This window comes from Aulonocara stuartgranti (genome assembly GCF_965226115.1).
Source record: "Aulonocara stuartgranti genome assembly, chromosome: 22".
Classification (NCBI taxonomy): Eukaryota; Metazoa; Chordata; class Actinopteri; order Cichliformes; family Cichlidae; genus Aulonocara; species Aulonocara stuartgranti.
In genome coordinates, this window is record NC_138957.1 from 31,230,854 (window position 1) to 31,257,171 (window position 26,318).

General features: G+C 40.7%; 1 protein-coding gene across 3 annotated transcripts in view; it reads right to left on the bottom strand.

Annotated features, from left to right (window-relative positions):
• Positions 1 to 26,318, bottom strand: part of LOC309698698 (poliovirus receptor-like) — a 366,820-nt gene that overhangs the window by 226,853 nt on the left and 113,649 nt on the right. For all 3 annotated transcript variants that reach the window (XM_082521330.1, XM_082521329.1, XM_082521328.1), the window contains exons 2-3: positions 6,335 to 6,447; positions 907 to 1,150 (exon numbers count right to left, since the gene is read on the bottom strand). In XM_082521330.1, the coding sequence (XP_082377456.1) occupies positions 907 to 1,150; positions 6,335 to 6,447 (357 nt within the window). The remainder of the gene's footprint in view (positions 1 to 906; positions 1,151 to 6,334; positions 6,448 to 26,318) is intronic.

Genomic DNA, 26,318 nt, shown 5'->3' on the forward strand with positions numbered 1-26,318 from the left:
TACTCTCAGCATATGTCTCTAAATGCCCCGAGGTAGGAACAGTGATCTTGGCAGAGCATATCAACCCCACCACAGTCCCATATCGCGCACAGCTTTGGCACATATGCCTCCATATTAGAAAGTTTACACAAGAAGAGACTGAAACTGGCTAATTACAGCTTAACAATCATGTAATAATAACATTACACATGTTTTTACGTAATTAAACCTGGCATTAACAATCAAAAATCAAAGTAATCTTGTCCATTTCTTGAGAAAAGTCCAGATCATCAGAAGTATGAATATAAAAATCAACTACTTGTTTTCTCAATTTACGTAACAAAATAACAACATATCAGCAATGCTTCAAACTTACTACAAAACTTTGTTTAAATAAATACAAGCACAACATGAAAAGTACTGCACATACTCAAGTCTCAAACTGAGCCTTAGAATAAACAACTCATTTATTGGATCTTGCAGACTTCGTACTGATCAACTCTCATCAACCACTTCTCAGAAATTAACAGTGTTTGTACACATAAAGGCCATTATCTGTAGAGCCACAGAATCTTTTTTGGCGGTCACTCTTGTTTTTCAGTCCATGTGTAACCAGCATCTACCCCTGAGAATACTCGTCAGCTGCTTTAAACTGCTTCTTCTTAGACTCTGGATCCAGTGGGAACTTGTTTTTTTCAGAAAGCTGTGATAAGCAGATGGCTGGGAAGGCACTTGTCAAGGCTGATGTAGCAGAACATCTTTTGAAAGCTTGTTTTATGCGCAGCTCTCCTTTGCAGAAAAGTGTAAATAGTGCTGACCTTAATGCGCTTTAACCCTTCGTATTTAGCTGTGTCTGAAACGTATAAATGCCTGCAGCTTTTATCAGAGGGAGAAAACGATTTTATGCAATCTTGTGTGGACACTTACAAAGCATGATGAGGGTGGTTGTCCCTTGTTCATTTCCAGTAGGATAGGTGGCGTACTCGCAGGTATAGCGACCGGCATCGGACATTCTCAGGTTAGAAATCCTGATGGATGGGTTCTCCAGACTGTTGTGAAGGAACACAACGCGGTCCTTGAAGGCCACATTAGGGAAACTCTGTCCATACACCGGGTGGTACACAGCAATGTTGTCCCTGTGCCCGTCAGAGGGTTCCCATATCCAGGACACCTGATAAGAATCAAGAATTTATAAACGGCAGCGGTTACAGTTTGCCCGATTATTCTTTTCATTGCTTTTATTTTTATGGTACACAACTATAGCTCATTAAAGAAGATAAATTCGTGCAGCAGACTAACTTTTGACTCACATCATCCTAACAAGGTTCTTAAGCAGTCAGCAGCTCTTTCAATCATCTAATGAGGAGGTCTTTAAATACTGACACTGGAGGGCTGTAACCAGGAGATTAATAATGTTGCCACGGATTAACGTATGCCGTAGTGTTCTACATGTGCAGTAAATTGTCCCCATTATAGTTAGCCAAATTGAATACTAGAAGTTCCTTTTGTTCCTACAGTAACTGATTACTTTGAAGCTGGGATACCAGTAATCATTTTTAAAGAATCGTCTTTTGTGTTATTTTAATAGAATTTATTGCACTTAATTAGATTCACACCGAATCTAAAATTATGTTCATCGGGTCTTTGGCAGACTAACAAAAGTCTATTATAAACTGTAGCATTTTGGGTTTTAAGAGTTTTAAAACAGCCTCACTAAGCTGTGTTTGCAGCCACAGGTCCAACTGTTGACCATGTCGGTAAGTAGTGAAAAAAAATCAGCAGTTCAGACAACAATTACCAACTTCCTGTTGTTCGGCGTCTTCCCTTAATACACTGACAGTTTGTTTGTAAACCAGAAGGCATGCATGAATATTTATGGATGCCAACATTTTTGACATTTCTCTGAATACATATTGCAAACTGCTGTCCCTGTAACATGAAATCATTTGGCTTATAGCAGCAAAACGTTGAGTACAATTAAAGTTGTCTGAGTGAGAAGCCGAGAATCTGCTGCAAGATTAAATTAAATGTCTGTTAGACTTGCAGGCGCTCGCTCAAAGACCCCGCTGCTTTTTTTAAACAAACACAATTTTTAAAAAAAAAAGGATCATCTTAGAGATTTCGAATATGCGAAAGATATCGATATCTGGCCTGTGAGAGACACTTCCACGAGGGAGAACGCTGTGATGGTAAACCAAATTGATTTTATTTTTCTCTGCAATTTTCAAAGTGACAGTCAATAACAAACTGCTCGCTAAAGTGGTACACCAGGGAGCAAAGGGAATAAAGTTCATCAATACACATTTAGCAAACATCTATTAAATGTATGACATGTAGGATGGAAGGAAGAGAGCAAGCAGAGGAGGTTGAAGGTTGTGAAAAGGATGATGGATTGTAACCCAGATGTCATTGCAAATTAGAGGATGATTCTCTGCTGATTGAAGAGAAAATATCACAGAGGGCAATTTAGCCCGTCTGCATTTTTAGATTTTACTTGTGAACAAATTACCTATTGATTTCATACACAACTCAGACAGATCACACAGAATCAAATTGAACTCGTAAACAGCTCGTAGCACTTTGCTTATTCTGCTCGGCGTTGAAAATGACATCTGAACCGTTCAGGTGGCGTCAGATACGAGCTCAACTGGGACTTAATGAGATAAATTGACATCCAAATAGTCAGCTGAGCTAATTTTACGCCGTGTGTCCTCGAGCAGTTCTCTTCTGTAGACCAAGTTGGAATTAAACGAGCTAAAATTATGACAGAAAAAAAGCAAAGAGCTAACACCGCCCAGTAATCGTAAGTTACTTATCGCTGATTAGTTAAAGTCCCACATCACGCTTCTGATTGCTGCTGACAAACTGCAGGAGTTTGTTGCAGGGAAGTAACTGCATAATAGAAAGAGACAGCATTGTTCGAGCTGAGATTGCTGGTAATTTATTTACAATCTCATGCTGAGTAGACACAGTGGTCGAGGATGTGTTCAAAGATAGACTGCTAGCAGGGAAAACAGACACTGTTAACTTTCCATCAGCTCCAAAGTATCAGTTTTAACATGTTGAATCTTTTTCAGCTCACATGTATGTCAGTAACCTTGCCTGTTTTCTGTGGAGTGGCAAACTGGCGGCTTAGTGTTTGTTGGAACTTGAATAGCTGCTTCCATCTTTCTGAGATGGATGCAAACTGCCAAAATATCATTTAAAAATGTACATTTCTAGTTTAAATGTGAATTCTAATTGGAAAAAAACTTACATATGTGGTGAATTAATTGTTTCTACATGAGGATCATTTCATTTTTGAAAGGCTGAAAGTAACGGTGCTCTTTGTTGCCAACTGCATCCAATAATAAAACCTCTAAAAGCCTAATCAGCAGACCAACTCCACACAGAGTTTGGCTTATGTGTGCATCTATGTATGCATTTGTTTTTATCAGTAACAGTGTCTATAAATGTTGTTACATTTAAGTGAAATCTAACCCACACAGCTCATTTGCAGACCTTGTCCCAAGTTTGGTTTAAACTAACGGCACAAAACAAACAGTAAAGTAGAACCAGTAATAGAAACAACAATGACTAAAAGAATATAGATTTTAAAAAAACCTGTTTGTGTCTGTGTGCGTCAGATCAGGAACTAGGTAACATTTGAATTTCTCTCTTAAGCTCCAACCTTTCATTCTCGACACAACAACAACTATTTTTGTGTTTACAAATAAGAGCAACGCAGTGAGTGTCTTTAACAAGAGAGTTTCTAAAAATGTGCACCGTTTTCTTATTTCAAGTACAGAAAATCCCAGTCTGTGCTCTGCAATGCTATGCCAAACATTTTTGTAAGGTTAATTTTTGGGGAATTTTGTGCCTTTGTTGGAGGGATAGTGTGTCAGACAAGGTGATGGGGAGAAAAAGAGGCGGGGATGACATCTAGAAATCATTATGCCTTTAATAAATGGGCCAATCAGCCATCGATAAGGTCTGAATTGACTGCCTAGTGCATAGACGCTGTGAGGTCTTTCCCCTTTCTGGCAACCATAATCTCACAGGCCTTCATGCGGGAGCCAAACATCAGCTCCCTCATCAAGAAAGCACAGCAGAGGAAGTACTTCCTGCAGCAGAAACTCAACCAGCTGAGTTCATTGATGGTGTACTTCTGCTCCTCCATCACCATCTGGTACGCTGCTGTCACTGCCAAGGACAAAGGCTGACTGCAGCGTGTCATCAGTTTTGGTGAGAAGGTGATTGGCTGCAATCTGCCTTCTCTACAAGACCTGTATGCCTGCAGGACACCGAGTCGAGCATGAAAGATTGTTGCTGACCCCTCGCACCCCACATATAAACTTTTGGAGTCACTCCCCTCTGGCAGGAGGCTGAGGTCCATTATTGTGGTCCATGAGGAATATAAACCTCATAGCACAAGAATGGTTTCTTCATATCTGCAGCTGGAAAACTTGACAAAGCTTTGATCCCCTCCTCTCTGTCGCGTTGATGATTTTTATTTGTTCAATTAGCAAACCATTACTCAGGCTGCTGAAAATGTACATATTCGACTACTGCGGACTTTTATATTATATATTCTGATTCTGTGTCAACAAAGCTTCAAGCAGCTAAAACAAGATGATGTTTCACATGTTTAGCTTTCAGCGGTTTGTGCAGGGCTTTGTTACAACACTGATTACAGTTTGTTTGCAAGTACCACAACAGAACAACAGCAGCTTTAGTGGATGTATAAGTAGCAGGCTCACTGTACATCTTCATTCCTGCACTTGTTTTTATTTCTCCATGTCTGCCAAGCATAAAATCATATGGAGATGGATGGAAGCCTTATCAATTTATTCATGCTTTACAACATGCACGCAGCAATAAATAATAAGACATCTTAGGATGTACAGTGGGATCCAAAACATTCTTCTATTTTGCATTAGTTCCCAATTTATCTCAAGAATATTCATGCCAAATGATAAAACCAGCTTTGAGTGAATCTCTACAAAATTTACATAAATTTTAGATTAAATCTGTATTTGCTTTGCCCCCCTTTTGACAGCAGTTCTCGAGCCGCATCGGCTCCACAGTTTTATGCAAAATCTGATAACCCACATTATCTCAGCATGATCTGACGTTCGTTCGAATGGTTCTCATGGTGTCAGGAATGTTTGGCTCTCTCAGTCTTCAAATGAGATTAAAAAGATTCAGTGGAGCTGAGGACTCCTTGGTCTTTGGTCTTAAGTGCTTGCAAACCTTTGATGTGTGTTTGGGTCATTATTCTGCTGCAGTGTGAATCCATTTCCAAGATGTGAGGATGGAGTATCGAGAAGTGCAACTTCTTCTCGGTAAGAGCGCTTTGTATCCGGAGCAAGTGCCCGATCACAGCACTTCACAGCAAATCACCAGTAACACCAGGTGGGAGCTTGGTCTCTGCATCCAAGCGATCCAGCTGCTTGACAGCACGGATATCATTAATCAACATGAAACCTAACTTTTAAATCACAGCGTGTCGCGTTTAGGGACATTTTGTGTGTCAGGGCATTTCCAGCTTTTCACATCTCGTTTCATGTCACGCTGTCAACATCACAAAAATGTTCGGTTCCCTTACCGCCACTGATTCTCTAAATGATACCAAAATTATACTGTGGCAGTGTTGTACACAGTAAGGCGCTGGTTTTCAGTCGCAAGGTAGCAGTAGTGGGATTCCCAACCCAGATCCACCTGTATAATGTCGTTTCAATCCTTTATTCCCACCACCTTGTTGCACTCACACTGCACTATCGCTCTTTTTTCCTCTTCGCCTCCTCACAACCCTCTCTTTTTGCCATAAATCTAAGACTTGGATATGTCAGTACAAATGTTTTTCTTTCTCATCATCCTCTTTGAAATGCTGTTATGGCTTTGGCCTTGTTTCCTCTCCTGAGATGTGGTTTAGATATTGCCTCTCATCCTCTGAGACCACTGCTAGACAGCCTTAAGCTCAAGAAGCCCCTTCCTCTTTAAAAGGTTGTTTAGAATAACAATTTGACATCAGATGCCATGTGGCAATTACCCTTACTTATGTTCTCTTAGAAACTATTTCCTCCTTTTATCGTCTCTCTTGTTTTGCCACCTGAGTCTTCCTACCGGAGACAGTCTAGATAACTTTTTGTATCTATTTATTTTTAAACTGTTCAGTTTCTTGGAAACTTTTACCATGAGTTTCCTTATTGGCATGTCTTTATGTTACCGGTCGAATGAACAGATCATGGAGGAGAGACTGGCCATTTGACCCCTAAATAAGCGTGTCCATTAGGCTACAGTGCACGCCTTACTTTTAAGCTCTGAATCTCAGCACTTTTGGAATTATTAACAATGTTGTCTTTCATCTGCTAACCTGTGTGAGCTTGGTCAGACCGCCTCCATCGTTAAATTGGCAGCTGAGCTCAACAGACTCTGTGGGATACGCCTCCAGCTCCTCCGCAACTTGCACTTTTGGAGCCCCAATTTCTGAAAGCAGAAGAAAGAGAAAGGAGAAGAGAGATTATGCAATCATTCATATCATCATATTTCTTTGTAATAAATTTAAAAGAGGAAGTTGAACAAACAGGGACTAAAAGAGGTAAGAATCTGAGAGGAAAGCATTTTCAGTGGGCTTTTAATTAAATGCACTTGCTGTGACTGATATTTTCCCCTCCCACGTTTTGTTTGCCATGATTGTGAAGGATCAACCTCCTTCATTCATTATAGATAATTTAGAGAACTATACTCAAAACAGAGCGAGAAAGAGGATTAAACGAACAGGAGACCATGAGAGAAAAGAGAAGCTCCTTAAAGAGAAAGAAATAAAAATTCAGAATCATTAGTCTTTGGTAAAAAAGCCTCAGGCAGAGGCTTCCTTCACCTGGGTCCTCCTCATTACAGTAAAGCTTGTCTACCAGGAGACATCGCTAGGGGGCAAGCCTCTAGGAACACGGTTGGTTACTTTGCCTTTCATCTGTTTGCAATTCAAAGGAAGGCACCTGTAACTTTTCCTTTCAAGCTGAAGTGAAAAGTGTTGAGGGAGCAGAGAAGGTCAACAAGACCAGCACAGGTTTAATGAGAACAAGCCTATAGAGCCGCCCTCTGCGATCAAACTTAAACAGAGATCAAACACATATGCTAACAGCCAAGCAATGCCTCAACACTGTGTGCCACCTGTTGACCCGCAGGCTGTGTCAGAACACAGAGTTTAAACTGGACAAGAGGAATTAGTTTTTTAACATTCATCCGTCATTCTGTAATTGACTGACTCAGCTCTATGCAGCTGCCAGACCTCCTTTCAAACCTATACTTTATCCCTTTTTATCAATTTGTAACAAAATGTCACTGTGCTGCTGTGATACGCTATTTTCTTGCCAACAAGAATTGGTGTTCCTACCCATGTATCAGGTTTCTTTGTTCAAATACTCTCCACAGGAGAGCCGGACGTCAACTGAATTTCAGATTGATCTGCCAAACAGAACTGATGTTGCAGAAAATGCATTTCAGGCTTGCAACAGAAGTGCAGGAAACCCTGAGCTAGACACATTCTGCAAAACAGCAGGTTTAAAAAAGTGCTCCTCAGAACATTGCTTTAAACTGCATGTAGGCTCTTTGTTGTGTTGTTTTCCCCCTAGTGAGAAAATATTCACTTGCTGTATAAATTTCTTAAAATTGAAGGACTTTAATGAACTTGTAATTCTTGTAGCCAACAGAGGGAGAAAGACAGAAAATGGCTCAACCAGAATAAGAAAGAAAAATGAAAAGACAAAGGATCAGAGAACTTGTAATCCTTTCTTAATACAATCTGGGCCAAATCCAGCAGCTCAAAGTGTTTGGCAACATCCATAAACAATCATATGAGACTGGGAGTGACATTTTAAGCGTGTCCAAATGTTCATGCTTTGCAGTCAAAATGTTGTTTTTCACAGTGAGCCATCAAACACTCATTTGGAGTAACTTAATGAAGCTTTTCTCTTTCTTTTTCTTTTTTTTACTTGACCTGCTGCTTTCACTCATTCAAGCTCCAGATCCCCTGCTGACCCGGGATCAAATCCTACCAAGGCCTTTCTTGTCTACCTCCCCTTAGTCTCTGCCCTCTCAGCCAGCTTCTGTGCCTGTAAAGATAAAATTCTTGTGGGGAGCCGGCCTCTTACTCTCACCACAAGAAAAAGGGGATAAGCACTCACTAACCGCTAGCTATAACCGCTAGCTAGCCTCGGGTGTGTTTGGAAAAAGCCTCTTAGTGTGTGAGGGATTGATTAGGACAATATGTTACATTCTGCACCATGGAGGTGAATGGGCTGGCCGGGATTTAGCCCGAAAATCAGCTGTAAAACGCAGTCACACTAACAAAAGAAGTGTGAAGGTTGTGTGCTGCAGGAGGTCTTGGGTTGTTTTGGATTTACAGCATGCGCGCATCCGCGTGTCCAACCATGTGTGCGGGAGTGGATTTTGTGTGTGAAGTCATATGCATGCTTTACAGCGCAGGACTGATGTGTGCATGTGTGATCGTTGTACGTCAGAGTGTGCGCATAAATCACAGCATCTCACTGTAATGTGAGTGCAGATAAGACTGACTGAGTCACTGAAGCACACTTTTTACCCCAAGGGAGACAACGGGCTGTCAAACCATTTATCCATTCCTACTGTGGGTCCAACACACTCACACACACAGACACACACACATATAGACATGCAAATAAAATAAATTAAGTTTTTACACAACCCGACAACAACGAAAACAGCAGAGTTTGAATCTGTTTTCCCCATTTGCTTCTCTTTCGATGTCATTTTTGTTCACATTTGCTTTTTTCTTTTCTCATAAACAAAAACGCGGATTAATTTCACTTAATTAAACACATCAACACACAACTCCCACTATTCATAAAGAAACCAAAATGCAGAAATACACAGACACACCAGATGGTCTCACCAAAGCCATGAACCACATAAATGTTTGGGTTATTCATAGTGGTCAATGAAATCTCTTCTGTGACGCACGGGGAAAAATATAATAAACAGAAACAGGGAGAAAAGAGAGGAAGAGGGGATGATGGTGAAGGAAAATGAGGTGTATTGAGGTTAAAAGAGCTAAACAGTGAAAGAAAGGAAGAATATGAAAGGAGCTTTGAGAAGGATGGTAGAAACATTTATTTAGGGGAATAAATATTACGGAATAAATGAGGAAAAGCGACTAAAGGAATGTCTGAAGCTGAGAGAGGTGGAGGAGTAGACTGGTAGACTGGAGGAGGAAATAAAGAAAACCGGAGAGAGGGGAAGTTTTAAAAATGGTCAAAAAGCGACACGAGGAGAAAAAGCTAAATCCTTGAAAAGTAAAATAAGGGAGCAGAGAGCATGAGATGACACCACAGATGATTCATTTCCTCAGAGTCAGATGGAGACCGAACCTACTGGCTCCCTGAGATGAGACGAGTGAGAGGGTGAGAAAGTTTTCATTCTGACCGTACATACAGACCAGCGTGATCTCAGCTGCAGCAAAGTTGCAGCTTGTTTTGAGGTTAACCATCCAAGCTGATACTTGTTTGCTGCAGTGTATAGGCTACGTTTTAAACACTGACATTTAGTTTGTCAGAGTGTGCAAATATAATACATCGTGTGGAAAAATATCATCTAAGCTACAGAAGACTTGCATGAAAAAAAAATGAAAGCTCACAAAAGTTGTTGTCAAACATGAAATCAGTCTCAAAAGATTTAAAAAAAAAGTGGGTAAATTATGTTAAGAAAACACTAAATACTGGTTCTATCAGTTCTATCAGCATGATTATGGTATCTCTGGAAATGTAGTGATAGCAAAAGAAACCGAGACGTGACTATCAAACACTAGGTGAGAGTGAAAGGTAAAAAATAGTTCCACAGCAGCTTCCTGGTTCATGGTAAGTAGTAAGGTAGACAACACTGTGATATGTACTGAGAGTGCAGAGAGGTGGAGGTGTGCTCTGGAGTGAAGAGGAATGAAAGTCAGCAGAAGCAAGACAGAATAGGGGAGATGGGTAACAGCGACCTGTGGTCAACCATCATAAGCAAACGGACGGCACACAGGAGAGGACGGCAGAGGCAGGGGGGGAGTGGGTGGACATTAGTGTCAGGGGTGGGACAGCAGCAAGGATAGCAGAAAGAGAGGAAGGGGAGGTTTCCAAAATGAGGCCTGCTATGATATGTGGTTTGGAAACACTGGCACTAAAAAAAGAGAGGAGGTGGAGCTGGAGGTGGCCCAGTTGAAGATGTTAAGCTATTTGTGAGTCTGTTTGTTTGAGCACGTTTGCATGAATGGCTTGGAGACAAAGTTAGAGAGGCGAGGCTGAGATGGCTTGGACATGTGCAGAGAAGTGTCTAACAAGTCTCAGCGGATACACTGGACAAAGAATGTTGAATATGCAGCTGAAAGACAAGAGGAGAAGGGAAAGACCTCAGAGGTTTATGGAAACAGTGAAGGAATACATGCAGAAAGCTGGGGTGATAAAGGCGGAGGCGGATGATCTAATGTTTTGACTCCTAAAGGAAGAAACCCAAATGAAAAAGAAGAAGAAAAAGTAATAAAAAGGTGTAATTGCATACTTGGATATTGGGTGAAGGCTTTAACTCCCCAAAAAAGAAGAAAAAAAGTCAAAATTCTACTTGAGTTGTTTTCTGTTATTTGCTTTTAGTAGTTCTGGTGCATAGAGACATTGCAATCAGTAACTGCCTTTATTGAATAGTTGTAATTAACATGTTGAATGCAAGTACTGCAGATGGGAAATGTGGGGAATGAGAGCAGGGGAGTGCCATGCAGCAAATGTCAGGCCCATCGGGACATGAAGTAGGTTCTCAGCTGCCGAGGGCGTTTTGGGCCATGCCACACTCACCCCAACTTCTAGGCCACTGCATCTCCAACAGTCTTTAAATCTTTAAAGATGCAGATGGGTGAGGTTCAAAAGACCTCAGCTAATAGCCAAGAAAGAGAAGTTTTGATTTTTAAAAAAAAATCAAATAGAATTTTTATTAAATAAAAGCAATCTGAAAAGATCAGGAGCCTGCTCTTCTATCGCCTAAAACTGGGGAAAGCTCTCAATGAACAGTCCAAGTATGTATATATTTTATTTTTCTTCAGCTTTATTGAAACATAAACTTTAAAGGTTGCTAAAGTAAGTTGCTTACAGAAAACACTCAGCCCTGTGAAATCAAGTGTCATCATTGCTTATGCCTAATTGTATTGTTTTCTGGAAGCATAACGTACATATGTTTGTCCCGCTATCAAGGAAATTGGTGTCAGTGCACCACAATAATTCTTATCTTTTTAATCCTCTCCAGCTTGCAACCCCAGTGATCCCACAGTTTGTAGCTTATTCCTACTGGAAGTCACTGTGGATTGGAGCAACAGCTAAACACAAACAGAAAGTCAAAAAGGGAAGGTGTAGGTGAACAGCCACATTCTGCGTCTCTCTCAAAGCACCAGGGAGATGAATCACAGTTAATTGACATTTAGAGGCTTGTGGCATTTGCCTGTTTATGTGGAGATTCCCCATGTAGACAGGCATGCAGGAAGAACGTGAGGAATATGCTGATGGGGTGCTCATTAACATCCAAATCACATGCTTATAGAAGGCAATGAACCACAGCTGTTTTGTTTTGGAGTTTTCTGTCAGCCTGTCATGATGTCAGCTATGTCAGCTTTTATCTGGTTGATTGCCAGCAGCTGTCAGCTGATAAAAGTGAAGGAATGGATGCATTTGAAAAGCTCAGGCTTCTGCATGGAGAATGACTTTAAACATATCAGCGGTACATTATGAATCCATAGCTGTATTTTTCCCTTTGTGACTAAATCACAAATTGTTGGCAGCAGGGGATATATTTATGGCTGACCAAGGTAACAATCAGTAGAGGTTATTTTCCTCCCAAGCTGTACCATTTGCTGTAATTTTGCAGAAAATCCAGATTACTACTTTTACCAAGCAAAAACCTTGAGGGATGAAAAATGAAGCAAATGCCAAAAAGTGCATTTTCATTCATGGCTGCTTCTAAAGGAGGTAAATCCCTATAGAAGCAGCTTTACAGACGAAATAATCACATTGACACCTTTGTGTAAAAGGACAGCTTTGGTCCCAGGAGCCAATTTAACCATTTATACCAAGAAGGCTTTAAAATTATTTTTAGGTCACGGCTCCTTAGACTGAGAGGCTGATGGTGATTGAGGCAGATATAGCCTCTAGCTGTTTGTTACGTTTCACCTAATTCGAGTCACTTTGCATTTTTAAAGGAATTATGTGTCTAATAATGTGGCTCACTGTGTGATTAATAATAGTAGCAGCACGTGCTTCAGTTTTGTGAGAGAAATTCTAGTATTTTATGTTTCTTTATATGTTACTTGGCACTAATTAACAGGTGTCCATGTGTCGTGTGTGGAATCAGTCTATGGATGGAACCTGCAAACTAATCTTAGCATTAGCTGATAACAACACTTAACCCTCTCCTCCTGATACCAAGAAATCAACACGGTGGTGTCCAAAATGCTACAGTTTATATTTAAACTTTGAGTTTGAAAACCAGTGGGTGGTGTTAAAGTAGCTACATCCAGCTTTTATTTACAGCAGGGGTGTCCAACACCACAAGGGCCGGTGTCCTGCAGGTTTTAGATGTGTCCTTGATCCAACACAGCTGATTCAAATGGCTAAATTACCTCCTCAACATGTCTTGAAGTTCTCCAGAGGCCTGGTAATGAACTAATCGTTTGATTCAGGTGTGCTGACCCAGGGTGATATCTTAAACCTGCAGGACACCGACCCTCGAGGCCTGGAGTTGCCCAACCCTGATTTTCAGTGTATGATTTACAAATGTTTTTTGTGTCCCCCTGCTTATTTCTCACTGTTATAGTTTAAAACAACTGAGTATTTTCACTTTCAGTTCTCTTATTAGTGTTTTATACTCTGTTTTCATTTTTTATGGCCTGTTTCTCTGCGATCAAAGGACTAAGAAGAAAGGCCTCTATCCAAACTGAATAAAACTGACTAGAAGTACCTTTCACTTTTTCATAGACTCCATACTTCAAACTTTAGCTGAAGACTTCTTTCCCCCACTGAGTAGTTCAGAAACAAAAGTAGCACTTTACCGAACAAGGCACTAATTTATAGACTTCCGTCCATAACAGGTCTGGAGTCTTGAAATAAGTATTCTTCTACATCGCTGATTCATATAATATAAAATTGCCTGTTTCGTTTCTGTTTCTTTTCTGTGCTCATTCACGAGCCAAACAACATCTGTCTTGGCAGAGCCCCCAGGTACGTGGTGTTAAATGCGCGATCACTTCGCTTAATCATATCTCTATCCTCCAGCTTTTGTCACTCGGGTATGAATGTAGGTGGAGGTGCAACATACCTTCTTTGTCGAGAGACAGCTGTCGAAAGCGTTGAGTGATCAAGCATAAACTGAGCTGTAGGCTGCCAATATCGTCACAAATATACTGTAACTGTGCTGCTAACGAGAGATGGAAAATGAAAGATTCATGCAATGAAGGTTTAATCACAGTTTCCTCACTCAGCATTGCTCATGGCATTATTGGAATTTTATATAAGAGCTTCGGTTACAATGGAAAATACATTTTTAGACGAAGGAGGAGTAAGAGGCGAACGATGGAGAGGAAGGCAGCAGTGACAAGGTGAGCCAGTACACCTATGTGAGACACCAAAGATGGGCTTTAGACTAATGAAGGTGAGTTTAGTTATAAATCTGAGGCCATGGTCCTCATCTTGAAAAAGGTGGAGTGCCCACTCTGGGTCAGGGACGAGTTCCTGCCCTTGTGGAGGAGTTTAAGTATCACAGCGTATTGTTTAAGATGTCGGGAAAAGGGAGCAGGAGATCGAGAGACGGATTGGTGGGGTGGCCGCAGTGATGCGATGCTGTACCAGTCTGTTGTGGTGAAGACATTATTTCCCGGTCGATCTACGCCCCTACCCTCAACAATGGTCACAAGCTCTGGGTAGTGACGGAAAGAATGAGATCGCGGATACAAGCAGCGGAAATGAGCTTCCTCCAAAGGGTGGCTGGCCTCTCCCTTAGAGCTAGGGTGAGAAGTTCGGGCGTTCGGGAGGGGCTCAGAGTAGAGCCGCTGCTCCTCCACGTCGAAAGGAGCCAGTTGAGGCAGTTCGGGCATCTGACAAGGATGCCTCCTGGGTGAGGTGTTCTGGGCATGTCCCATGGGGAGAAGGCCCCGGGTTAGACCCAGGACACGCTGGAGAGATTAGATCTCTCGGCTGGCCTGGGAGCACCTGGGTGTTCTGGACTGGTTTGAGCTTCTCTGCTTGGGCTGCTGCCCCCGCGACCCGGCCCCGGATAAGTGGAAGAAAATGGATGGATAAGTTATAATCCTTCATGTAAGTGGTCGTGTAATTGGCTGATAACAGGGTTGGGGTCTTGAAAGCATCACATTATTATTGCTTATATTTAGTCGCAGAGTCTGAAGTTAGAACAGGACAACAGTAGGGCTGCCACAAACGATTATTTTGATAGTCGACTAGTCACAGATTATTTTTGCGATTAGTCGACTAATCAGATCATGCATCCATTGGAGTACAGCTTATTGCACCAGCATGCATCTGCTCTTATATAACTATCATTAGCTTACAGCTTTAAGTGTTTACGGTATGTGCTAACTAAAAATAAAGACAAGATGATAGTTTATTAAATTTTAATGAAATTTTCAGATTGTTTCGGTGAAGTTTAATAAACTCCTTGCTATCTAAAATATAACAGACACCGGAGTATATTCTCGAGCATCTCACACTTCTGATAATCAGTTGTCGTCTTGACGTTTATTCAGCTGTATAAAAACTATAACTTTAATCTCAGCCAAACCGATTTACTCAGGAACAAATAAAATACAAAAAAAAAGCCAAACAATAACATTTTTAAGTTATTTAAGTGACTTATATATATTTAACCTGAGTAGTGAAAGACGGCAGTGGGTTTGAAAACGATTTGCCGGGAGTCCGGTGTTCTCACGGGCTCTAGTGAGCCTTGCCCCCGGCTAGCTATCGAGCTAGTGGGTAACAGACGTCTCCGAAAAGCGCTTTTGAAAATATGTGGTGTCTTGATAAACTGAGCAGATATTTGAGGTTTACACAGCTACATTCTCGCCTGAAAATATGTTAAACGTTTATTTTGTGACCCAGAAAGAATAATACGAGTAATATTAAAACTAACTAGCTGCTGCCATTGTTGTAAACTGAGCTGGGCTGCGCTATGAATTCTGGGACACAGCTTCTTCTTCTTCTTCTGGGTTTAACGGCAGCTGGCATCCTTGTACATGCAGTGCTGCCATCTTCTGTTTCAGTCCGTTATTACACTCTTAAATCCTACTACTTATTCCTTCGTCTTTTGTGATCTTACAAACCTTCAAACGATGCGTCGACTATTAAATCAGTCGTCGACGATTTTGATAGTTGACGTAATCGTGACTAGTCGACCAATCGTGGCAGCCCTAGACAACAGTGTGTGATATCAGTCATTTTGATCCACTGTATAGCACGTCAGCAGCCATTAAAATCTCCTCATGACTTTCATGAATGAAAAAAATACAATTCATCAAAGGTCATGTGAATTAGAAGAGAAGAGGAAGGCGTTGGAGTTGAGTGACTGTCTCATCCACCACTAACTGGGGACTTGAATTACCGGTAATTGGTATTTGACAGCTCATAATCATAGCTATCTTTTCAGTAGCAGAGCACTGATCAACAACACGGCAGAGGGAAGCGAAAAGGGAGATTACTTGTCACAAGGACAGCTTTAGTTCCACACAAACAGTTACTGTATCAGCTCACACTCGACAGCTTCTGCTACATTTTAACAAATGTCACCTAAATACCAAGGCTGTATACATTCTCATTCTTTTCATAGATGTTTGGTTTTCAATTTCGAAAATGTTGGTATTTGTTTTATAAAAAGGTGAACTGATATGGTCTGTAGACGGCGGTTTTTCTGTCTGGCAGCATTTATTTCTGTACAATTCCTATGAATCTTAGCCTTGACAACATTCAAAGTCCTCAAAGCAAAAGCTTGCCATCATTACTTCTCACTCACAGACGAATCAAAGTTGAGAAAAAGCCGATTCGAATCCGACAAATCAGATATTTATCATTAACGCTGAAAAAACTCCTTATGTAACCACAACAAGCACCATCCACTACACTTCAGTTTATATCACTGTTGCCAACAAATGATGTGACTACAGAGCAGACCATGTAGTGATTTTCATTCTGCATGAAACCAAATTTTCTAAGGATCATTAACGGTTCAGGTCCTTTCATTTAAAACAGACAAAAATAGTCAACATGCAACTGTTAAAAAACAAAATGCGCTATAGAAAAGGGCAAAAAAGTTTTGCAAGTTGTTGTCTCTCTGCACATCACTGACCCCTAATTACCTCGAGCTTGCAGGGGAAGCACCTAGTCTTTGGTTAATTAGATTTAGTTCTTGCAGCACATGTGATGAAAGTGCACAAGGTTGTTTACAGGAATTGAAATAGCAAATTAGCTATGCTTGTGACAGCTGGAATCACCCCGAACAATCTCTGTAAATGTGCAACTGTTGGTTTGATGATGAATGCTCTGTGTGATTAGTTCCTTGGTGTGATTTCAAACTCATTTTTCTCAGACTGCATCTGCAGGTGGAAAGAAGTCTAGAAATGTAACGGTGAAATGATAACGGCCACCAGGCACACTCAGGCAAGCGATAATTCAGGTCTCTGAATAGCGTCCATGAATACTGTGACAACTCAATTGTCTTAACAGTAAGCAGTTTATTGAAATGGAGGAATAATACTGCTTCAAGTCAATCTTTTATGTCAAAATAGAAAATTAAGTTGCGGCGCATCGCTACAAAGCGAAACGCGGTTCTCAGTGAAGGAGAGGTAATTTTATGTGAGAGAAATAAAGGATTTGCAAAAATCTGTGAAGTTACCAGCAAAAATGTTCCAATTTTGAATGATAATCCTTAATTTTCAATAGGTTAAAGAACTGTAATTTCAATTATTTTTGGCATTAATTGTCAGGCATGCGAGGTGATAGACTGAGTCACAAAGGCAGAAAAAAAATACTTTCAGTTTAACATTAATGGGTAGCTGACAGCTGAAATAATTGGCATGTTTACACTGTGGGTGGCTTTTCAGTGTTACTGTGCTGTCAACTGACAACCTATTAACTCCAGTTATAGCGATTTTTTTTCTTTTCTTTTTTTCTCTTTTTCTTTTTTAACTGGAACTGAAGGGCTGCATAATCCTCTGTGGGCTGAGAAAATGATATGGCCTATGGGCTTATGAAACACTTTCAAAATCCTCTGGCACTTATTTCCAAAAACGCCCAGTGGACAATCTTATAAGGACTGTACTGGTTTTCATTTCTGAAAGTTGGTATTTTACAAAGGCACCATATTCATTCACCTGTATCTTTAAAGAAGCGTTAAAGCAGTTTTACAGCTGTGGTGTCTCTGTGCATGTCTCACGATGAGAACTGACTCACCAGTAATTGGTATTTGATACTAAATGAGTGCTGCATATAGTCATCTTTAATCAGGTTTGAAGGCCTTTTGATGATAAATGTAGCAGGGATTTTCCATTCTCTCTGACACCCTTACACCGTCGAGAGCTTGATAAGGTTCATGATACTCCACACAAAAGCCATTGTTACAATAATGAATAGGTGGCAGATATGCAATTTAGTTACACAGTATAATTTGTAGGGCACCTTAGTGTAGATAGCTTATCTCCCAACTGCTCAGGTATTTCATGCATGCAAATCTACAACAGAAAAAGGTAAAACGGAGACATGACATTACAAAGGAGCAGTCCCTGTTATTTGCATGTGCTGAATGTTTAAAGATGGCAAAAAGATGGATCTCTACACAAGAGTACTCGAGAGGCAACAAGAGGTTGCATTGCTGTTTTCTTGGCGTAATTTCTCAAAATGCAACCTTGAGAGTCTTGCAATACAGAGGGAAAAAAGTCTAAAGGGTTCATTTACAGTTATTTTCCTGTAGATTAATGAGCACTGTACTTGTCAAATACATGAAAATAATTCAATGGAATCTGATCATTCAGGGGTGATCTCTCTAGATAGATAGATCGATTGATCCATAGATATGTGTGTGTGTGTGTGTGTGTGTGTGTGTGTGTCCCTGTTAGGTGTGACATCAAAACAGGCACGGACAATTTCATCCCACTCTGAGTGTTTTAGTCCTAAAGCTGACAACATAGCAGTCGGTTTTGGACTGAAAATATGTTGGTTTAAGCCCAGGGACTGTTTTCACAAAGGAGGATTCCCAAGTTAACTGTATATCTTTGATGAGCAAAACCCGGAACACCCTTCAAAGCCAGAACATAGTCTGAAGTAAAAAAGAAGAGCTGTTCTGGGTGTTACATGGTGTCCAGATAACCCCCTAATCCCGCCTTGTGAGAAAGGCCCCAGGAAAGGCTGAAAATGTCTGGGTAAAGTGAACGAGAGTGGTTCTTTCTTCCTCAACAAATACTGGGGAAAGCACCCTTGAGCAAGGTATTTACCCCTTAAAGCTGTTCAGGGTGTTGTACTGTCTTTGTGAACGCAGAAGCAGGTGATGCTTAAAGAAAACATTCAAGTTCACACAGTTGGATTAGACTTTCTTAATGATCTGCTGGGAATAATGTTGATGAACCCTTGAAAGGGTTTACTTCCTCCATCGAGTAAATGTTCCTCCTAAGTTGAAGTTGAATACTTTTATTTATTTTACACACTCCTCTTAAATTCCTCTAGCAATTAGTTTTTTTTATTGCCTGGTTTCTACAGCTCCAGCTGTTCCAGCATTCTTATCCCATCTACCTCAGCAAAGCTAATAATACCAACAACTAAAGAAAAGCGCTGCCCTCTTTCTTTTTTAGTTATAAAAATCAACCTTTCAGTTTCCTTTAAGATGTCTTACCCAGTAGCAGGAAAAATATTGCATTTTAACCAATCCGAATGGAGATGGTGTCATTACTCTACTGTGATCACATTGTGCAATAATCACAGATGTGAATAATGATAAGCAAAGCAAAAAATGTTGCCTTTTGCCCATATAAAGATCAAAGTTCAGCTCTTGATGTGTGCATAGGTTCTCCCAGGTGTTGTTCCAGCATAATGCACCCAGAGAGAAGCCGGAGTATGTAATCTAGCGAACAAAGCCTCTTCACTGCAGGTTATGTTTACGCATTAAAAAAAGAACACCGACAGCAATGCCGAGGTAAAGAACAGAAGGTTCAATATTTTAGGTCTCTGTTTTCAAAAGCCCACCTTTGCTGCTCCAGCCCTGAGGTCCTCCTCTACAACATAAACAAAGCCGTGTACGTTTGAAAAGCAATGACAGGACAGGAGAACAACATATTCAGGAGAAAACAAATGTAGCAACTGCACAGAGAATTCACTATATTTGCTTTTTTTCCTGTTTTGTTTTTGATTTTTGGGGAAAAGGTTGGAGATGGGAGAAAGCCGAGCATGATTCTGTCCATGCTGCACCAAATGATACACGTCTGTCATAATATCACAAAACAAAGAATCCAAAGCGCTGATGTCAATAGCTTTTGTTCCATTCTCCTTTTTCAAGAGCAGTGCATTTCTTTTCATGCCCCTGCCTTGTTGATCAAGGCTCTGTGGCTCTCCCCACAGTTCCATTGAAGAGTTTGCCTCCTCTATCTGATATTTCCACTGCTCAATACACTTGCAATCTGCTTGCGAAGATCAAAGGCCAGCGAGGAATTCATCAAAAGGAATTATTCAAAAAAAGAAAGAGGAGAAGAGGCTCGAGATATAAGAGATGTAGCTGTGAACAAATTAGATGGTTATCCAATATTGGAAGAAAAGACAAGCAAAAGGCAAAAGAACACAATAAGGCTAATATTAGGAAATACTATGAAAGTCCTGAGCAGAACTTGGTAACACTTGGTATTATTGGATCAGGTAAAGGACTATCAAACAGAACAAAAGTTTTAAAAATACTTGAATTGAATTTCTGACAGAAGCCCTCTGATAGGCTGCTGACCTGCCACAGGGCAGTGCGTTCTCTTTGTGGTTTCTTTTTGCACTTTAATGCAGGTTGATTAAAATAACACCTGTCCTCTTAAATCTGGAGCAGACCGTCACTGGAAACTTCAATTAAATAAAGAGCCTTTGGTCAACAACCCTTTTTACAGTCAGACCCATTGTCCCTCGTCGCCTTCAACTCATCTAATTTTCATTTACTAATTTGGGTTTTATTGAAAAATCAAAATAACATATCAAGGAAGCCCGGCATTGAAAAAACAACCTCGAATAAATGAAATTTCTCGGTCTAATGAGTAATCTCTGTAAATAATTGTGTAATGAGCAAAATAACAGCGAGATCTAAAGTAGAGTAACCGTTTTTACTATCTTGGAGTAGCGCCGTTAGACTTGTGGTTGGGAAATGAGTGAGAATTGATGAGATGGGTAAGTTGTTTTTACAGATTAGTCGACTAACTCATTCAGTGTGAGTAAAGGGGCTGGCATGCAAGCCTGCTAATTTTAATTCTCAGTTTTTGACAGGCTGCTCCTGGCACAAGAATCCTCGCATTTATCCACCAGCAATCGCTTGGACACATTTCCTGGTCCCCATTTTTGTTTAGCCCGCTATTGCCCAGCGCTTGCTGTGAGAATGCCGTCCAGGAATGCCAGTCTCGCCGCTATCATCCAGCACTACAATCAGGTGTGTTTAGCAGCCCTGTTAAAAGCCCATTAGCGACTGCTTACATGCAAGCGCCTCCACTCCTGCTGTATGACCGGCTTTTTAACTGTTGTCTGGCACAGTAAAAGGCTTCATTACACAAAAGGAACTGACTCATTGATGCGTGTGCCTGTGTGAGTGTGTGTGCATGACACCTGCCAGTCTCAATTTCACCCATATTCTCAAAGAGCCGTGACCCTGTCAGAAACAGTTTAATGTTACCTTGTTATCTCAATTGTGCATATTTCAGGGAGAATAATTAAAAGCCTCCTCCATACCGTGAGAGTCCACGTGTCAATCTGGCCTGTGTCTAAAACTAAGTGACTTTAAAGTCATTTATCTCAGCCTTTTCAGCTTGAAAACAGACAGAAATAATCCATGCGACTTCCTACTGGAGCCATAAATATGCATCACGGTTTGCAGCAGAGCAAGTTTAATTATCAATTATAGAAGGAAGCCAGGAAATTACAAACATTTTACAAGGAAAAAAAACATACGATGCAGACTTAGTGATCACGTTTCACTGCTTACATCCGTTTTTAATTGCTAATTTTTCTAAAAATCAGCTTGTGACTCATCACTCCTGGGTTGGCTCAGGCTGTGAATCACTGAGATAGACGGGTGGATTCCAACAATGGGGGTGGATTTGGCTCATTTCATTTCAAAGCGACACAAGTCCATTTTAACAAGCACTCTACAGTAAAACACTAAGAAGAGAGCATTGTGGCCAGTGAAGCACTGAGCCCTAATTACTGATATTTTCTGCCAGAATGAGAAGCAAGTGGCAAATAACCAGATTACAAAGCTGAACACAAATTAATAAGGGAGGATCAGGGGACCAATACAAACATTAACACTTTAGTTTCCGACAGCGACAGATCTGCTGCGCGAGGGGAGATCAGCCCCAGAATCCCATGACCTTCTCATGTAATGTATATCATTACAAATCATGGTTGTAATACAGAGACGAGCGAGTATTTCATCCAGAACATTAACATTTTTATCCTATTTGGGTTTGCAAACTATGATAAACACAATAAACATCACTGTTGATTCTGGGTAAACAGTGCAACAAATTAAAAGCACTTTTAATCAAAATTCGCTTTTCTATGAGCAACACATTAAAAGATGAGCCCTCACAGGCAGGAATCCTGTTGAGCTCGAAGGCACACAGATCACTGATAAAGCAGGCAATTCTGGTGAATACAGCACATTTCCCCACAGGCCCACCTCCTCACATGAATCCTCATTACCCACTTAGTCAGTTGTCATAACACTCAAACACAAGGCATTCAATTCACAGGCTTCAGGGAAGAGCCTCCCTCGCTCCGAAGCTGCGCACAAGCACTGAAACAATTATCTGACAGGTACGATCAGCTAATGCATTTATGCACTTATAATCAACGTCTGTCTCATCGGAGAAAGAACATTAAGATCAGTGGCCAACAGATGAGAAGCAAATACAGTTTTGTGTTTTTTAAAGTTCACCACCTGAATGAAATTATATTATTAATTAAAAATTATGGATTTGAACAGGCAGCTCTTCCTTTTTTCTCAACAACACGTCACTGACTCCCTTTATGGAAGGATTGTTTGTGCTTGGTCCAAGAGGTTGCAGTTAGTTCAGACTTGTTTGTAACGTCAGCAGAAGATTGGTACAAATCACTGTGGAAGCAGAACTAAAAGTATAAAAAAGTTTGTTTTGAGGTTTTTACACATATGGGCGAAACTAAATTATAATAATAACAGTAATTTTCATGGGACATCAAAGTGCTCTGTGTATACAATTCATCTTTGCTTGACTTTGCTAAAACCACAGAGGTCTGTAGTGTATTATTAAAATGATTACTGTTGCTAACAGCAGCTGCTGAAGTAGATGCTGATTCATTTGAAAATATGATCAGTGACTGGTCACGCTTCAACAGGCTCTGTCTGTGTGCAGGTTAACAATCGCTGTGAAGATCAAAAGAAAGATGGCATCTGCTGAAATTCAGTTCACAAACCATCAGCTGCTGCTTAGTGATCATTTAGTTTTAATAACTTTTTTGTATTCATGAACAATGACTGACACATTGTTTATGAATACAGAACAGGTCACCTTGTACAGGATGTATACTGGCTATACAGGAAGCACCGACTATAGAGTAGAGAGATCCCTGATCCATGCCAAATGTACCAAATCATGTTACGGACTCTGTATAACTGGGGTAGGCAACTCCAGGCCTCGAGCGCCGGTTTCCTGCAGGTTTAAGATATCACCCGGGGGTCAACTGATTAGTTCATTACCAGGCCTCTGGAGAACTTCAAGACATGTTGAGCAGGTAATTTAGCCATTTGAATCAGCTGTGTTGGATCAAGGACACATCTAAAACCTGCAGGACACTGGCCCTCGAGGCCTGGAGTTGCCCACCCCTGCTCTATACGCTAAACCATACCATAGATTTGGCGGAATTAGGTCATCAAGTTACTAAAATCTTGCTTATTTGTACAAGTGTAGTTGTCCAGTCCATTGCATGACAATGAAAAAGTAATTATAGCAAGGTCAACAATAAGATAGAAATGATATGGGCCAACAAAAATAATATTGTAACTACTGGCTGTGTTCTGTTCTTACTTTGTTGTTAGTGATTCAAATGCCAAATGGCTAACTTTCCTTTGCCAAAGTTCTGTTTCCGTTTTCAAAGTCGAGCACTGCTCCAATTTGACCATGGGAAAAAAATCTGATGTTTTTTGTTGATTGCTTGGATTAAATTCTTACATTTCTGTGCCAGTCCTAACATGAACTGGGTTGCGTTTGATTCATAGCCAGTTGATTCCTAGAATTTCATGATTATGTTTACCACCAGGGCAGAACAGATCACTTATTATTCAACCGTTAATCGCCTCCATCTTTTTCAGAATTTGCAGCCAGATGCATGCAAATGTAAGCAATACAAGTAAGTTGAGTTCTAACATATTTATGACAAAGAACAGGAAATCTGCTTGGTAAACTAAATGTCTTTTTATGAGTTTAACTGTAGTGCAAATGAACAAAACAAAACCAGTATTTCTTGTGATGGTAACTTGTTGATGTAATTTTCCACAGGCTAATACAGCTGCATCAGACACTCTTGGGAAACATTATCTGACCTCAAATAACCAGAAGGAAAGGCAGAAGCTTTTGCACAGGGAGCAAAAGGCAACAGTGCAGAACAAAACAACAAAAACACAGTGAACAGGACCGTTGCATGCACAACACGACAAAAAGCAATAGAAGTACAGGACACAGATACAAATCGGGAAAGTACAGATGCCAGATATAGAAAAGCTAAACAGTCTAACAGAGCAACTTGATAATGCGAAGTGGGTGGGGGAGATTGGAATGAAGAGAAATGAGGGGGAAAAAATGGATGTAAGCTCGAGGTGAAGGGGACAAAACAGAGTGTACGAGCACATTTTAGTCTGAAATTACACAGGACGCAATTTCTCCCCGCTCCCTGCCACAATTCAATTCATACCCAGGATTCCCATTTGTCTCTCGCTCTCCCCGCAACAATCAAATTCATATCCTAGAACGTCTCCCTCTCCTTCTGCCTCGCTCTTGGTGCAGTGATGACAGCTCTACCATATTAAGAATGTGAGAACTGCTGTGACTGGGCATCTGCAGGTGGGATGTGTGTGAGTGTGACCTCTCTGAATCTATTATCTCTGCAGGTATCCAGATCACATCCAACAGTCCTGCAGGCTGACCAGTCACTGCCAACACAGGCTGCTCCCTGTGCGTGTGCGTGTGTGTGCACACATGTGTGGGTGTGTCTTTGATCTCTGGCTGTCCTTGCCGTGCCCCCCCATCTCTCTCTCTCTCTCTGGTGTAAACTCACATATACCAAACACAGGGCAGCCTGTCTTGGCAGTTGGCAGTAACACACATGGACATACACACGCATGCAGTGAGAGCCCCCAGCTGTTTTCCGTCTTTCTCCTGTCGAACTGACAGACACTAAGCAGACTGATCTCCTCAACTCGAGCCGTCAGCCTCTTCTCCTCCCTCTTGCCCTCTGACTGACTCCCTCCCCCTTTCTCCCAACTTCCTACTTTATCTGGCTTTCTTGTCATCTGCTGACCCGCTGCTCCTGCTTCGTGTCTTTCTCCCCATATTCTCACTCCATTTTTCTCCGTTCTTCCCCTCCCTTCTCGAAATCCATGTTTCTTTCTCCCAACTCTTTTCTTCCTATTCCTCCTCAGACATTGTCTCATGTATTGTTTTTCCTCAGTTACTGTTATCCTAGTAAACATCATAGTTTACTCAAGGCATGTAAACCCATTCGTTCTTAATACAGTAATAACTGTTAGAAAGTTTTGATTTCCAGGCATTTGGCCATAAATTAATGCAAATTTATGCGGCTGTAAAATTTAATTATTAAACTTGAAGCTATAGAGCAACAATTGTAGTGGATGGCAATCCAACAGCCAATCAGATGTTTCTCTTTTTTTAAAAAATATCCTAGTGGAATCAGAGGAAATGTCAGGAGAATGGAAAGTCATTGGAATTCATGACTCAGGAACATCCAAACAAATCAGTTTAGTGTCTTTTATGTTGCGCATTTAATTGTTTTTGTACCCTATTTAATAATGTGCATCTCTATCCAGGGACTGCAAATGGAAATGAGCTGGCAGATAAATCTGGTACAATGCTTTTGTTCATAGCTCCTGACAAACTGAGAGTAAAACTAAAAACTAACTAAACTAAGTAACTGATGAGATATTTCAAGGAAAAACTTGTGGCATCACCAAAGTCCCAGATCCCAAAGCCAAGGATTCATCATTTTGAAGGCCATGACTGTCTGAACACAGATATTCTCAGATATTCAAGCTGGTAGGAGCAAGTTTTTATTTTTTTCTTTCAAATTTTAGTCCGTCTAAGGTTACCAGAAAATTCAAGGTTGATTTAACAAAAATGATCCTGTGTTAAGAACCAGCAACCCCGAGAAATTGCACTTTGAATTATATACTCACAGCATGCGGTAAAGTTCAAACCCCTGCTAGAAAGTTTCTGAACCAATTTGAAAGGCATTCAGAATCAAGGTACATGTATATATAAAAGCACAGAATCTCGACATTTTCAGCAACAAGAAACTTATAATGAACAAAAAAAGAGAGAAAAGAAAGAAATCATAAAACATTTTTCTTCTGTTCTTGGTCAAATCCCCACATTCTGCTCTAATACTGCACTTACTCAAGCCTTGCACTCTCCTCCTTCAATTGCACTACGTATTGTGCCACTTATTATCTGTCTGCTGGCCTCTTGACTCCCACAATATGTCGCCACATTCTGCTTTCAGTTTGAATGTCTTATCAGCCTCAGGGTAGACGAGCTAAACTGCTATAGTGGGCGGTGAGGCTGCAGCCTCATTTATGTTTTCCTTGGAAATGAGACTCCATGTAGAAATGTTTTATTTCACAACTGTTACAATAAATGCACTTGCTGATATTGCAGTGAACGTGGGAAAGGGGGGATATTATTTTGTACGTCTATTTGGGACACATTTTGTAAAAGAGTCAGTTCACCACAGAGATTTTTGCTTCCAAACAGTCTAGTGGCACGAAATTGTGATGCCCATATCACTAAAAAAACATTAGTTAAAAGG